This window comes from Myxocyprinus asiaticus, chromosome 10, assembly GCF_019703515.2.
Source record: "Myxocyprinus asiaticus isolate MX2 ecotype Aquarium Trade chromosome 10, UBuf_Myxa_2, whole genome shotgun sequence".
NCBI lineage: Eukaryota > Metazoa > Chordata > Actinopteri > Cypriniformes > Catostomidae > Myxocyprinus > Myxocyprinus asiaticus.
Window position 1 is genome coordinate 43,820,107 of NC_059353.1, and position 16,309 is coordinate 43,836,415.

The 16,309-nt window shown below is 37.5% G+C and overlaps 2 protein-coding genes across 9 annotated transcripts in view; both read left to right on the top strand.

Moving 5' to 3' along the window:
• The window catches only part of LOC127447371 (nck-associated protein 1), an 86,840-nt gene extending 79,003 nt beyond the window's left edge, over nt 1-7,837 (top strand). For all 5 annotated transcript variants that reach the window (XM_051709193.1, XM_051709194.1, XM_051709195.1 and 2 more), the window contains 4 exons: nt 3,720-3,836; nt 3,997-4,106; nt 5,713-5,802; nt 6,982-7,837. In XM_051709193.1, the coding sequence (XP_051565153.1) occupies nt 3,720-3,836; nt 3,997-4,106; nt 5,713-5,802; nt 6,982-7,098 (434 nt within the window). In that variant the 3' untranslated portion in view covers nt 7,099-7,837. The remainder of the gene's footprint in view (nt 1-3,719; nt 3,837-3,996; nt 4,107-5,712; nt 5,803-6,981) is intronic.
• A 3,468-nt stretch (nt 7,838-11,305) lies between these two features.
• Nucleotides 11,306-15,875, top strand: LOC127447381 (secreted frizzled-related protein 3-like). 4 transcript variants are annotated; one of them, XM_051709224.1, is made up of 8 exons: nt 11,306-12,182; nt 13,232-13,270; nt 13,446-13,499; nt 13,746-13,811; nt 13,990-14,194; nt 14,274-14,337; nt 14,847-14,970; nt 15,140-15,875. In XM_051709224.1, exons 1-7 carry the CDS (start codon nt 11,726-11,728, stop codon nt 14,919-14,921), a joined length of 960 nt encoding a protein of 319 aa, XP_051565184.1. In that variant the 5' UTR covers nt 11,306-11,725; the 3' UTR covers nt 14,922-14,970; nt 15,140-15,875. The 4 variants fall into 4 exon arrangements, with proteins under 4 accessions (XP_051565184.1, XP_051565183.1, XP_051565185.1 ...); XM_051709223.1 differs by having other exon boundaries at nt 11,307-12,182; nt 14,847-15,875; XM_051709225.1 differs by lacking the exon at nt 13,232-13,270 and having other exon boundaries at nt 11,307-12,182; nt 14,847-15,875.
• The last annotated feature ends 434 nt before the right edge of the window (nt 15,876-16,309 follow it).

The following is a 16,309-nucleotide window of genomic DNA, read 5'->3' on the forward strand; positions in this document are numbered from 1 at the left end:
TGTGAGAGATAGGCAGAGATCTGATTGAAAACTGCCCTTTTCAAGTGTTTTCACCATGAATGGGATGAGAGAGACTGGTCTGCAGTGTTTTACTTGTGTGGGTTTAAGTGTAGGTTGTTTCAGCAGCGGGATTACTCGAGCCTGTTTAAATGTAGTGGGAAAAATGCCTGTAAATAAAGCTTTTATTTTGACAGTATACCAAGTGAAGCTGGTTTGTGATGACAGCTTCACACCTCTGGAAGTGCAGGTCACTAAGTTACCCAGTGTGATTTTAAACCACAGAAAGGCTGCGATTTCATTAACTAAATGTTAGGGATGTGCCCAAAGCGGAATACCCTATTCGGAAAGGCACGAATAATGACTTCAAAACGAATAACAGATTCATCCGTATAATATAGAAAATATTAGTTTGACTGATAATCCAAGAAACACAAGCATAAAGCGACAAAATTTACATATTCTAAATTACAACAAATATATGAATCTGTGCAGCCAATAGTTCTAAAGTGTAAACCTTATGAATGAATACGTGCAGTGCGCACATTGTGATTTCAGATCGGATGGCCGCGGTCTTAAAATTGTAAATTGTTCACATCTGGAGCTTGTCAAGTGTAATATTAACTAAGATATGACATCATATACACTTTTCCCTTCTTGAAATGTCTATGTTAATATATCACACGATTTACACGTGATTCTGATGTATTTATATAAAGCCTAAACCTGAGCGCATGTGTTAAATTCCTGACCTGAAGTGATGATTTCACGTCGGAGCTCATCAAGCCGTCTCTTAAAGTTGAACACATTTATATTCACATCAGCGATTAAGGTAGTCTGGTTAAAACTTTATTCCAAAAAAAGTTACAATGTTCCATAAAGGTTTAAATGCTCCATATAGTATTCATATATTCAGAATATTCCTGCTAATATAAAACAAAGAAACTGAAACTTGCTGTCTTTTTTCTTGTTCTTCTTTAAACTGTGCTAAATTTGAGAATGTTAAGTGTTCTTGAGCTCTGAAAAGGTGCTGTATACGTTTAACATTATTATTATTATTATTATTATTATTATTATTATTATTATTAAACTAAATAATGGTGTCCTATCGTAAAAACTCCTGTTAGATTTACAGGACTTTCACCTGTTTGTAGGCTATATTTATTTTTTATATTTATTTTTATGCTTGAATTTGTATTTATTATTCACTGCAAAATGTGTGCTTGACATTTCACATTTTGCTTGACACCTCCTGCCTCCAGAATAATGTTGTTATACATGAACAGACGAACGAAAATTATGTTTCAGCAGATAATAATCAGAAATACCAGGAGAAACCAAAGTTAACGATATATATTCCACAGTTAATGTGGCCAACAAATTCGGCTTCATCTGTAAAGAAAACAAAAGTATTACATTATCATTTAAGTAAATAATAATTGAATAATAATAATAATTATTATTATTAGGCTATTATTATGAAAAGGCACACACAAGGCATATTTTATTAATAGAAACTTTTTTTTATTAATAGAGTAACATTTAAAAATGGGCGTTTCATTTATTTTTAACACACTTCAGTTTAAGCCCTGACCACACCCGGTTCTATCCAAATACAGAGACAGATATAGATAATTTTGTCATATGAACAAATACAGATACAGATAATGGCTTCGCTGCACAACCCTACTATATATGTAGTCTGCATGAGCACATGCAGAAATATACGTATATTTATTTCATAAAGTTGCAGCCTTTGCAGTTTAATAATCACACTAGGAAAATCGTGGATTTCATTTGTGCACTGAATGTTTACCCAATGACATTTGTATGTCAGATGATATCAGTTTTTGGTATCGGTATGAGTATGTGAGCATAGTATCGGAACCAAATTCCGATACCAGTATCGGTATCGGGACATCACTCTATTACACTAGTGTGACGAGGAGGAGGGTGTGGCTAGGCCGTGATGGAGCACGGCCAGTGCTGAATCAGCTGATCAGCGGGAGAGCAAGATAAGGGGCAGCTGGAGAAGCCGGTTCGAGAGAGAGTCGCACGTGGCATGCATGTGTGTTCGTGTTTGTTTTATTTTTCTTATGTTGAGTTTTTATTAAACTTTGTTCAGCCGGTTACCGCCGCCTCCTTGCACATCCTTGAACTGTTACAATCTGATACTGCTTTCCTATGAGTGTAGTGGAATAAAACGCTACATCACTGGTTTTTATTCACATTGTATTGTGCACACCACTTTACTGCTGAGCTAACCGAGGCAATAATCAAATGCACTCTTCTGAACTGTCCTCTTAAGTAGATTTGGGGAGTCCGATTCATTTTAGTGAATCAGTTGTTTTGGATGGTTCATTTCAATAAATTGTTCCTGCGCAGCATTTTACAACACATTTATATAAATTGTTTCTAGTTTTAGTAGTTGTTGTATTTAGCATAGATTTGTATGTTGAAGTTTAAAGATGTCACCTTAATTGACGCCCTTAATGCTGGGGTATACTTCATATTTCTGCTTGCCGTTCCATCTTGCATTCAATAGAGTATTTATTCCTTATTCCTTTCTCCAGGTTCAATACAAGTTAAGCTCAACCGACAGCATTTGTGGCGTAATATTGATTACCACAAATAATAATTTCGACTTGTCCCTCCTTTTCTTTGAAAAAAGGCAAAAATCTTGGTTACAGTGAGGCACTCACAATGGATGTTAATGGGGCCAATCCGTAAATGTTAAAATACTCAAACATATAGCCACAAAATGTAGACAGTATGCATTAACATGATTTTAGTGTGATAAAATCTTCTACTAACCTTTTCTGTGTAATGTCCCATTTTACAACTTCGTTGCCATGGCGATTTAAAGCCCCAAACACTAAAATGACTTTAGAAACGACAATTTAAACAACTTTACAGCCCAAATAATACATGAGTTTTAACAGAGGTATTAATTTTTGTGCTTGTATTAAATTATAAGCTTTACATTTCTGCCTTTCAACCCTCCAGAAATTGGCCCCATTCACTCCCATTGGAAGTGCCTCACTGTAACCTTGATTTTTATTTATTTATTTATTTTTAAGAAAGGGGGGGGGGGGACGAGTCGAAATAATTTTTTGTGGTAATCAATATTATGCCACAAATGCTGTCAATTGAGCTTAACTTGTAATGGACCCCGCATATTTCTTTAAATTTCGAGTAGCCATTCCAGAGTACCTTCCCCAACACTGCTGTTTTCATCATGCATTAGAACCAGTTTGAGGAATAAGCTTCCTGAGAAGAGCCTTAAATATATCTCCTGCCTCATACCTCAGGCATAGTTCTCCAGAATTGAGCAAAGCTCTCCGGTGAACAGCTTTCAGTTTCTCAGAGCAGCTCTCAGACCTTCCACTGCCTCTTGGCCAGCACTGATGTTTTTGTTCTATTCCCCTAAAGGTTCAATCCAAACCTCTTCTGTTTACTATCAAAATAGCAAGTCAACTCAAACTAATAATTAAACTTAATTGAATCACTCCCAAATGCTGCTGCGTTAATAACATAAACAAGACTTAATTTTTGGACATTAGTGCCGTTTTTCTTGGCTCTTTGCGCAGATTTTCGGACACTGTCCAGAGAGAGAAATGCAATCCTTGCAATTTTCTTGCCTTGCACAATGGCAACATGTGAGTGTTTACTGCGTTACCAAAAGCACAAATCATGAACCTAATTCTCCGTGTTTGTAACAGAGAATATCAGCCCTGAGGAAGAGTACAAGATTGCCTGCCTGTTGATGGTCTTCGTGGCCGTTTCCATGCCGACCCTGGCCAGCAACGTGATGTCACAGTACAGCCCCGCAATAGAAGGTACCAATTTTTACATTTCAGACTCGCACTGAACCACTGCGAATGAAATTAGATTATATCTGTGCTGTTTGAACTGCAGTCCACTGGAACAACGAAACCACATAGTTTTAATGCGTATGACATTATCATGTATTTGTTAACTCTCTATAAATCTTTTAAGGTCATTGCAACAACATTCACTGCCTGGCTAAAGCGATAAACCAGATTGCCGCAGCGCTCTTCACTATCCACAAGGGCAGCATAGAGGATCGGCTGAAAGAGTTCCTTGCAGTAAGTTAAAATGCTGGTCATACTCATCCAAATTCATGGGTTAAAGGGGTAGTTTGCCTAAAAATAGTGTTGTTTATTCGTGTTTTTGAGACGTTGCAGACATTACATCATAAATTAGCATAATTAATTCTGGTTCAAAATAGTGGCCAGCCTCATCCAATCACTGACAACCATGTTAAAATAAAATTATACATAATAAATTCTGAATCTATGTACTGATTACTATTGTCCCATGTCTGCCAAACATGTTGTGTGGTCCAAACATTATCTTCAGCCTGAAACTGAACTTTTGATAAGAAGTTTGGATTGGATGCCCTTAGCAGCGTAAAGAGCTATAGGATGCTCCCTATTTAGTGAATGACTTAACCTCCAGTGTGCTGTCTGTATGCACTGGTCTCAGAACAGTTTGAATTGCACATCAGTGTGATAATGCACAATAAATATAGTACAATGGAAAATGGTCATGTGGTCTGATGAGTCCAGATTTACCCTATTCTAAAGTGATGGGCGCATCAGGGTGAGAAGGGAAGCGCATGAAGCGATACACCTGTCATACATAGTGCCCACTTTACAAGCCTCTGGAGGCAGTGTTATGATCTGGGGTTGCTTCATTTGGCCAGGTCTAGGCTCAGCAATGTTATGCAGCAATAAAACGAAGTCAGCTGACTACCTGAATGTACTGAATGACCAGGTTCTCCCATCAATGGATTTTTTTCTACCCTGATGGCATGGGCATATTCCAGGATGACAATGCCAAGATTCATCTGGCTCAAATTGTGAAAGAGTGGTTCAGGGAGCATGAGGAATCATTTTCACACATGAATTGGCCACCACAGAGTCCTGACCTTAACCCCACTGAAAGTCTTTGGGATGTGCTGGAGAAGACTTTACGGAGTGGTTCGACTCTCCTGTCATCAGTACAAGATCTCTGCCAAAAATTAATGCAACTCAGGATGGAAATAAATGTTGTGACGTTGCATAAGGTTGTCGAAACAATGCAATGACGAATGCACGCTGTAATCAAAGCTAAAAGCAGTCCAACAGCGGTCGAGTGTGCAACATTTTTTTTTTTGGCCAGACAATGTACGTTTTCCAGGGGAAAAATGCACTAAAGTACACATTAGTGTACTTTACATTAGTGTAATAAATTGTGCTTAACAGTGTGGTGTTTTGCTATAAAACGCTCAAATTTTTAAAATGGCATATCGGATGAAACTAGAGACTATTTGACTCAAACAGGTTTCAATGTAAACCATAATTAGGTTTCTTATCAGATGTAGATTTGTTGGCGTTTCTCCCAAAGACAAACTCCGCTGTGGTCGGTGCCATGTTGTTTTGTCGTATGATTCAGTGTGTTGAAAGTTCATTTAAATTAATTTCAATTATGGGTTGCATATAGCAAAGCCAAAATATAACATCCACGCATGTGTACGCGGGGTCGCATGAGGTTAAAGGATACACTGGAATTTGTACTTGCTTTTACTATACATTGTACAATTTACAACAACATATCAATAAGAAACACTGTATTTATGCAACTCTGCAATGAAAGTATCACAGTGGGACTTTGCTGCTTAATAAAATCCTGTAATTCTCTGCTCCTCAGCTTGCCTCCTCCAGTCTGCTGAAGATTGGACAGGAGACAGATAAAACCACTACACGAAACAGAGAGTCTGTTTACCTGCTCCTGGACATGGTGAGTAAATCCACACTGCTGTTACAAGACTAAACACAGTTTTCCATATTTCCACATTCATCTTTAGTACTTAAAGTAGTGTGCTTGGAGGCAAAAATGGCACTGAAAATCACAAAATGCCTCAGATATGTACAAGGGTCTTCACAGTCGGGGGATATTTTGGAGTTTTTAAATTGTGTTTCCCAAGCCTGGAAAAGTCATGTAAATGTATTAACTGAATATTCAGTTTTCTTAAGTTCTGCTCTAAAACAGTTTTAATAGCTTTTGTTGAGCTTGTGTAGTCAAACTTGTTCCTAAACCATAGTGATGTTTTATTTGTGAGTAGATTCTTCTTTCGAATCATTTATTTTCAATGAATCAGTCGAACGGGCTTAGAAAAATCAGTCTCAGTGATTCATTAGCGAATCGTCTGAATCAAAATGATTTTTTAGCCAGGTCTCCAAAGCAACCAAATTGGCCCGGTTGCTTGGGAGGGTGGAGTCACATGAGGTAACCTCCTCGTGGTCACGATTAGTGGTTCTTGCTCTCAAAGGGGCGCGTGGTAAGTTGTGCGTGGATCGCGGAGAGTAGCATGAGCTTCCACATGCGGAGTCTCCGCGGTGTCATGCACAACGAGCCACGTGATAAGATGTGCGGATTGACAACTGAGACTTGTCCTCCACCACCCGGATTGAGGTGAGTAACCGCACCACCACGAGGACCTGCTAAGTCGTGGGAATTGGCCATTCCAAATTGGGAAGTGGGTGGGGGGGGGAATGATGATTTTTTGAAACATCCTTAGCCAGTAACCTCAAATAACTGGAAAGATCGTTAAAAAGTCATGAGAACTAGGGTATTGAGATGCGTTTTTTTTTTTTTTTTTTTTTTAAGTTCTTTTTAACTTGATTCGGCTCTTCTGCACGAGATGCTGAAAAAACTGTGGCGTAACAATCAAAGATGAATACCTAGTGCATGTTTACATAAAAGAAAAAACTATTGAAAAACAGCACAGACAGATGTAATAAGCGCGTTCGGTGTGAATGGCCTCGAAGGCTTGTGGGAGATTGGTCTGGGGGATTTTCCACATTTTCAAGCGTAATCTGCAAAAGTTGTTGTATTTGAGTGTAATGGAAAGCGAGAAGGGTGTTTATCATTCTTTTCAAAATGTAATTGTTTTTGTCTATTTGTGTATAAATCTAGATCGTTCAAGAATCACCATTCCTCACCATGGATCTCTTGGAATCCTGCTTCCCGTACGTCCTGCTCCGGAATGCCTACCATGCTGTGTACAAGCAGTCTGTGTCCTCTTCCGCATAAGAATTCCTGTGCACCTGAAGGAGCGGAGATATCAGCTCTCATTCCATACTACTCCGTAGGATTCTCCAACACTATAGTCTTACCAGTATGAGACTTTTAATGGGATCAAAACTTTTATGACACTAAATAGAGGGGGGAAAAAAGGAAGAAAAACAAATTTTTATTGACCACTTACAATAATCAAGTTTGATCCCATGGACTAGTGACACTAAATATAATTTTTGACCTTTTCTTTTGGTTGTGTTTTAATTTTGCAATGGTTAAACATGGAAACAAACACATAAAATAGTTAATTGTGTGTGTTAGGAAGTGGGAGGGAGGGCTAGGGTGAATTATAAAAAAAATAAAAAAATACATCATGCTAAATGCTTGTTAAGATGACAGATGCTTCTATGAAACAGTGATTCTTCTTTTGATGTTGTTCTAGATCTAATCTTTGTGGGTTACTGCGTGCTTTTTTCTTTCTCACCTTCCTTGTGAATTTGCTTTTTTTTTTCTTTTCTTTTTTTTTTTTGCCTTTACACTTTTGTGTTCCTTTGACTTATTTGCCAAATTAATGGATGTAACCATCTCATTTGGATTGAAACGGCAGAATTGTGCATAACTACGTTATAAAAACAACCCAGTGTTGTTTGTACAAAGCATAGTATAATTTTTTAACTAACTTTCATGATGCCTTGTGGCATTGACACTCCATTGTACCTGTCTGTGAGCTATAATAAACATTCTTACATATTTATTGAATGTTCATTAATTGTTTCTCCCCTCCTCTCCCATAACCAGTTTTATATGTTTTGAATTTTTGAAATGACAGTGTATCTTCTGTAACATGAATAAACATCAGGTCATATGCAGTTTTACTGGTCCACTTTATGCTGTTCAGTGCTGTAAAAATAATGAATGCTTACATAATTTTTACGGTCATTCTTTACATAACAGCAGGGTTCTCGCAGTCATGGCAAACCTGGAAATATCACGAAATTTTAAGGTTGAGTTTTCCTGAAAAAAGTGAATATAATTTGTTTTGGGTTTTTTTTCTAGTGATTCTCATTTCTAAAATGTTTTATCAGCAAAATATTGCTGTTATGTAGAGGAAAACTTCCTTGCGAGCCATAGTGATGTTGAGCGATTTGTTCTCTTAAGTCGGTTCTTTTCAATGAACCAGTCGAATTGGTTCACAGGTTGGTCTGAATGATTCATTAGCGAATCGAGTTTTTGTGCTTTTTCTATTCGAGTAATCACAAAGGACTGGAGATGATAAACATCATAGATATTTGTTGGTCAAAAAGAGTGGTAACTCTGTAACAGTTTGCATCTGTGATTTTTGCATTATGAAGAAACCTGAAAGATGAGTTCTAAAAACAGCATATTTACTATTCTGTCCAAGCTGACATGAGCACTATTCAGACTCTTTGATCTAAAGTTACTGATCTAAATCTTCTAAACACAGCCAAAGTGCACACACATTTTGTGCAGATGCTACTTTTATGGAGCAAAAGATACAAAAATACACTCTTGACCACTATTAGGACCACCTGTACACCTACTTATTCATGCGATTATCTAATCAGCCAATCGTGTGGCAGCAGTGCAGTGCATAAAATCATGTAGATATGTGTCAGGAGCTTCAGTTAATGTTCACATCAACCATCAGAATGGGGGAAAAAATGTGATCTCAGTGATTTCGACCGTGGCATTATTGTTGGTGCCAGACAGGCTGGTTTGGGTATTTCTGTAACTGCTGATCGCGTGGGATTTTCACGCACAACAGTCTCTAGAGTTTACTCAGAATGGTGCCAAAAACATAAAAAGCATCCAGTGAACGGCAGTTCTGTGGACGGAAATGCCTTGTTGATGAGAGAGGTCAATGGAGAATGGCCAGACTGGTTCGAGCTGACAGAAAGGCTATGGTAACTCGGGTAACCACTCTGTACAATTGTAGTGAGTAGAATACACAACACGTCAAACCTTGAGGTGGATGGGCTACAACAGCAGAAGATCACGTCGGGCACTTTATTAGGACCACAATGTTCCTAATAAAGTGCTCAGTGAGTGTATTTTCCTTTTGTTTGCTTCTCCTTTTTATTTTCACATTTTAGTTGTTTACGAGCTATTTTAGATAGAACCGGTGTTAAACCGTGAGAGGTATTACATGACTATACATGCCAAATAAATAGGACATTAAGTATTGATATAATTGAGGCTGATACATTGATCATGTTGATTAACTGAAAATGAATTAGAAAATGTTTTATTAGTGTGAGAAAAGACCATAAATATATAGGGAAATTGACAACGTTTTATTGTACAGTTTAACGGACATTATACAAAAATATTTTACCACAGAATGCCAAGATTTACCAATCAGATTCAAGTACTCCGGGCCGAAAGTTCAGGTCTGTGGCTGTGTCTCGTTTGGAAGGCTGCGTCCTCCGGAGGTCGCGTTTGTCGGCCGCATACGTCATCAAGGCTGTCTCGTTTCAGAAAAGCGAGTAGAACACTTCGAATGCTAACTTCTTTCACGGGAATTCGGAGGATGCATGAGGAGTATCCTTCGTGGGCACTCACAACCCACAATTCTTTGCTTCAACGGAAATGTCTAAAAAAGAAATTGCCGGTAAATATAATGTTCAAACGTAAGTAATGTTAATTCCCAAGTTGAAGTACCTCAGTAGATGGGTGCAGAGTATATTATATGTATAATTATATTAATATATAATTAAAATAAAGTATTAGACTAAAAGTACACCTGTAAAATCTATTTTCTTTTCTCTTTACATCATTAACTCTCCTAAAATGTACCTCATACATTCCCTTCTAAAGGGACTTTGTTCCCTTCTCACTTAAAGCGCTTGCGCTTGTTAAAGAGTGGTGTGCTGTCATAGCAACCATGTTAGGTTCCATTTCCGTTTGTCCTACAAGACCCTCTCCTTTAAAGAAGGACGCTCAGTATACTGCAGCCTTCAAAGGACACGTCCTACCTAGCAGGCAGCCTTCGAAACGAGCTGCTGATTACACTTCCTAGCGCCATCTAGAGCTCTGCGCATGCGTCAAGCACTAGGACGTGTAATCGAGCTTGAAATCATGATCGCCAAGGAGATGTGCTGCATTTATGTGCTTTTAGTTTTGGTCACCATTAACTTGCATTGTATGGACCTACAGAGTTCACCCAAAAAAGAAAATGATCTCATCATTTACTCACCCTCATGCCATTTCAAATGTGTATGACTTTCTTTCTTCTGCAGAACAAAGAAGAAAGAAAGGAACTTTGAAGCTCCAAAAAGCACCTAAAGGTAGCATAAAATTAATCCATAAAACTCCAGTGGTTCAATGAATGTCTTCTGAAGTAATCCAATTGATTGTGGGTGAGAACGGACCAAAGTATAACTCCTTTTCACTGTACACATTACACATTGCAGTCTGTAGGCACAATCATGATTTCAAGCTCGATTATACTTCCTTGTGCTTGATGCATGCGCAGAGTGCTAGATGGAGCTAAGAAGTGTAATTGTGCTTGAAATCATGTTTGCCTAAGATTTGCAGAAACAACAACAACAACAAAAAGTTATATTTTGGTCTGTTCTCACCCAAATCTGTGTGGATCGCTTCAAAAGGCATGGAGTAAACCACTGGAGTCTTATTTAGTTACTTTTAAGCTGACTTTATGTGCTTTTTGGAGCTTCAAAGTTTGGGCCACCATTTACTTGCATTGTATGGACCTACAGAGCTGAGATATTCTTCTAAACATCTTCGTTTGTGTCCAGCAGAATAAAGAAAGTCATGCACATCTGGGATGACAAGAAACTCAGTAAATGATGAGAGAATTGTATTTTTGGGTGAACTATCCTTTTAAGCCTATGCTGTTAATTACTCAGTGCGTACTTATATAGTAAGTAAATAAATACAAAGTAACCAGAACATGTGAAGTGTGACCCTTCTCCTTTATTTTTGGTTTTACCTCACTTTGTAGTGCCCTAATTAACACAGACAGATGCTGATTAGAGCGTCTACCTTTAAATGAACACACCCTGTAGGTGTACAAAACAATTTATGCACTATTTTCCTTATTCAAACACGGCTTTTGTCTTGAAGTCATTTATGGCAGCAGTAAGTCAACAGTCTAGCGCCTATAGGAGCGCGTGTTTGAGAACGCAGCAGGAGACGGGAGCGATGTATTGTGAGGAGGAGGTGGGCTGGGGATATAAAGCAGCGGGTCCCGGGTCCACAGCCCACCTCTTCCTTCTCTATCTCCTCCTTCACTTTGCCGTCTCCTCCGGCTGTTTCAAGCTGCTTTCTTTCAGCCGGAGCTGGAGGAGAGAACACTTATCCAACGCGCTTCTGGAGCGAGGAACCCAACGACTCCTTTTGTGCGTCACCATTTTCATGAGAGAAGCTCTTCATTCGTCGACTGTTTTCCTCCTCATTTTCATCGATCATTTTAAAGGATGAGCTCTTTTTCTCCGAGTGTGACGCAAGACTTCGGTATGGTGAAGTTGGTTTGAGGAACTTTTCTTGGCACCGGCGGGGACCACTGAGGTTTTGCGCGCAAGCGATCTCCATGGTGAATTATAAATAGCTTCCCTATCGCATACTGCTCTCAGTTTTGTGCATTTATTAACAAACGAAGATGTTTTCCTTCGAGTTGTTCATCTGCGTCCTGGCCATCGCCTGTCTCTTGGAGATCCCCAGGGGCACCACGGCGGCGTCGTGCGAGTCAATCCGCATCCCCATGTGCCGGTCCATGCCGTGGAACATGACCAAGATGCCAAACCATCTTCATCACAGCACGCAGGCCAACGCCGTGCTCGCTATCGAGCAGTTCGAGGGGCTCCTGGGCACCCAGTGCAGCCCAGATCTGCTGTTCTTCCTGTGCGCCATGTATGCGCCCATCTGCACCATCGACTTCCAGCACGACCCCATCAAGCCGTGCAAGTCCGTGTGCGAGCGGGCCAAGTGCGGCTGCGAGCCGGTCATGAAAAGATACAACCACACGTGGCCGGAGAGCCTGGCCTGCGAGGAGCTGCCCGTGTATGACCGAGGAGTGTGCATCTCACCTGAGGCTATAGTCAAGGCGGAGGGGCCAGGTTATTATTATTATTATTACCGTGTACATGTAAACTGTGCACTTACACAATTACTATAGTGGATATTTTTTTATTTATATAACATTTTATATGTGTAACATGCATGGACACTATAATGTAAAGTGTTACTCATTATTATTATTATATATATATAATATATTATTAATATAGTACATGTAAACTGGATTTCTATAAGTACAGAGTATATTATTACAGTGATTAATTTTGTGTAAAATGTCACTCACTATTATTATTATTATATTTATAGTGTACATGTGCACTTGTACAAGTACAGAGTCATTACTATAGTGGTTAATTGTATATAATATTAAATATGTGTAACATGGACAATAATGTAAAGTGACTCATTATTATTATAAATTATTAATATTATTACTACTACTATAGTACATGTGAACTGGATTTATATAAGTACAGGGTATATTATTACAGTGGTCAATTTTAATATTTACAATATTTAATGTGTGTTGTCTTTACACTGTAATGTAAAGTGTCACTAATTATTATTATTATTATTACAGTGTACATGTAAACTGTGCACATATATAAAAACAGAGTTATTATTATAGTGGATAATTGTAATACGTATATATATAATTAAAAATGTGCGTAACACGGACGCTATAATATAATGTGTTACTCATTATTATTATTATTATATATATTATATTATTAATATAGTACATGTAAACTGGATTTATATAAGTACAGAGTATATTATTCTAGTGATTAATTGTAATATTTACAATATTTAATATGTGTAATGTGGACACTATAATGTAAAGTGTTACTTTTATTATTATTATGATGATTATTATTATTATTCTTTTTATTATTATATTAAATGTAAACTGGATTTATATAAATACAGAGTATATTATTTTTAATATTTACAATATTTAATATGTGTAATGTGGACACTGTAATGTAAAGTGTCACTCACTATTATTATTATTATTATTATTATTATTATTATTATTATTAGTGACATTCTGTGTAAATAATCCTTGAACATTTTTCCCCTAAAGATAATCCTTACTATCAGGACCCTTCAAAATGTAATCCTGGTAAGATAATTATTGAAATCTTAATTTAAGTCAGTTTTCACATTTATTCTGGCCTATTTTGATCATTTGTCTATTAAATATTGCAGATTTAAACAGGTTTATTTCAGTATCTAGGCTAGACAGTTAAGATCCAGAGGGTCGAACATTAATCTCAGTTCTGGTTCTCATACAAAAGGAAATCCAGACTTCCCAATGGATTCAGACAATGGCAACTGCAAAGGAGCTAATGGTACTATTTATGCATAATAACTATAATGTAAATTTATATTAAGTATTTTTTTATCTATTTATATTATACCAAAAATATTTAATATTTGAATAATACTCAGATAGTCATTGTGAAATAGGCCTAGATTATATGCAAATATGTTGCTAAATAACCTGGCAAAATGTTAGATTCTTTAAAAGGTTTACAATATAGATTCACTATTGCTTTACTTAAAAATTCTGAAACAAAATACTTTTACCTTTTCAGATCGATGCAAATGCAAGCCTGTGCGACTTGGTCTTAAGACATATTTAAAGAACAATTACAATTACGGTAAGTTATGAATGATATTGTGCAAATACTGCACAAAGTGTGAAGTTCATAACTGTCTCAATCTACTGTGTTTTGCTTGCTTTATATGTCTAACACAATCTCTTTCATTCCAAAGCATCAAAAAGTAAAACTAAAACTTGTTTTGCAATATTAAAGACTAGACACACTTTCTTCACAGTCATCCGGGCAAGGGTGAAAGAGATAAAGACTCGGAATCATGATCTGAGCGCCATTGTCGAGGTCAAAGATGTTCTGAAATCTTCTCTGGTCAACATCCCTCGAGACATCGTCACCCTTTATTACAACTCTGGCTGTCCGTGTCCTCCCCTGGCAGCCAATGAGGAATACATTATCATGGGTTATGAGAATGAAGAACGGTCAAGGTAATGCCTGATTCATTGCATAATGATGATATTTGTGGATTATATTTCTGTTCTCATAAATCATAATTCTCTCTCAAAGACTGTTGCTCATTGATGGATCCATTGCACAGAAGTGGAAGGACAAAATAGGACGCAAAGTGAAGGTATGAATCTTTAGACTAGAATGATTCTGCCCTGGAAAAGAACAATTCTTCACATTTACAGTGACCCCAAAAATTATTTGTATGAATATCATTGCTTTAGAAACAAAATATCAAAGCAAGTGGCATCTATGGTACAAACAAATGCTGCTAGACTTGCAGAACTAACTTAATTTTTCTGAGCCGTTTTTGCAATTACCAACTGGTCCCAAGGTTTGTTAGTGGACGAATGTCTGTTCCCCTGAACTTCACACAAATGTTCTTGCAGAGTAACCACAGGTGTGGTTCAGCACATTATTACACTAACGTTTAACAACCGAAAAGTGTCCAAGTACATTTTGTATTAATTTTCAGCAGTATATCTATTGTTTTAGAATTTAAACCTTTATATTTTGGGGGCCGGTGTATATGTAGCATCACTGGCATCATGTAGCACATTTTTGTGTTCTATGGCCTGTCCTGCTGACATGGCAGTGTGCCATTAACCTGACTAATGTTTTTATTTGTGCCAGCGTTGGGACCAGTCTTTGCGCGAACAGAGCAGAGCAAACTCAGGCAGGACCAACACGAGACGGAGTCGCCACTAACTTTCCTCCAAAAAAAATCACACACAGACAAACCAAAGGAGGAGAGGAGGTTCTTAAAACTGAAAAATTGCACTATTGTACTTTTGTTATTCATTTTTGGCTGAGACTGTTTTTTAATTGTTGCTTTTTGTTTTATGTCATTATATTCACCTAAAACATGTTGCCTTTGCACATACAAAATGTTCATTTGACATTGCTGTGTATACTTTTTTGGGAAGGGTGTCGAGTGTCGGGCCGATCAAAATGGAATATATGAGGAAGGGATATTTTCTAGCACCGTTGAATTGGAGAACCTCAGAGATGCCAGTGCGCTTTGACATGTTGCAGTGCTCCATTAAGCTCTGTGCGTACAACAGACACAAACAAGGAGCTGCAGCTGCGCTGAATTTTCCCCTCCGGAGAATTAAACATTCTTCAGAGAAAGAACAATGCAGCGTGGGGAAGAGAATCCTTTGACAAAAATCCCACAGAGACATCAAGATGATCCAAAACTAGGAGCATAACATTAACGTGGATGACGAAAACAAGCTGTTGGGCTTTCTGAATGATGTTCATAAGAAAAAAACAAACAAACATTTTACATGACATTTCTGTAGTTCTCTCTTATGCTTAGATGTGCATTAGATATGCTTGATCCTAAATGTCATTCCTATTGGAAGTTGTTGAATTTAAAGCCATGTAATGTTGAATTATTGAAACAGCTATTATTGTAAAAACTAATTTTCAGTGGGTCTGGTTTCACATACTGTGCATAACTCTTCGAAATCTAACTTGAGTCCATTATTCAGTCTATAACTCCATTTACAGCCCTTATTAAACACGTCTGGCTGGTGACATGTCCATGTTATGTTTGTATGCAATAACATCAATTTTGATAATCAACATTTTGTCTTACAAGACAAATCATAGAAAATTTCTTCTGTATTTCGGTTTAAGTAAAGATTTTTAAGCTTATTTCAGTCTGTATGCGTCTGTATTTCAGGGGGTTGCACCTAAGGCCTGTTTCACACCACATGTGTAAGAGAAGTGAAGCTGCAATTAGAGTTTTGTCGCTGAGGCAATTTTTACCACCTATAGCATGCTGAATTCAGCAGAAAATATGTTTAAAATGCACTTTAAATCTATTTAGCTACCTAATCTTTTGCAAAATAGGCTATGTTAAAGCACCATAAAATAATGGCACTAACTACTCAAACGATTGTTTGAAAACAAAATGCAGTGACAGGCACGAAAACCCATCTGACTAAGTACAGACAATTTAATAAGTTTATAATTAATGCTTTGGTGTTTGGGGTTGCTTGTAGATTAATTACTATTTAGATCACCCTCATTTAACATGTTCCATTTCCCTTTTTGATTTGTAAATAGTAGCACCTAATTAACATGCA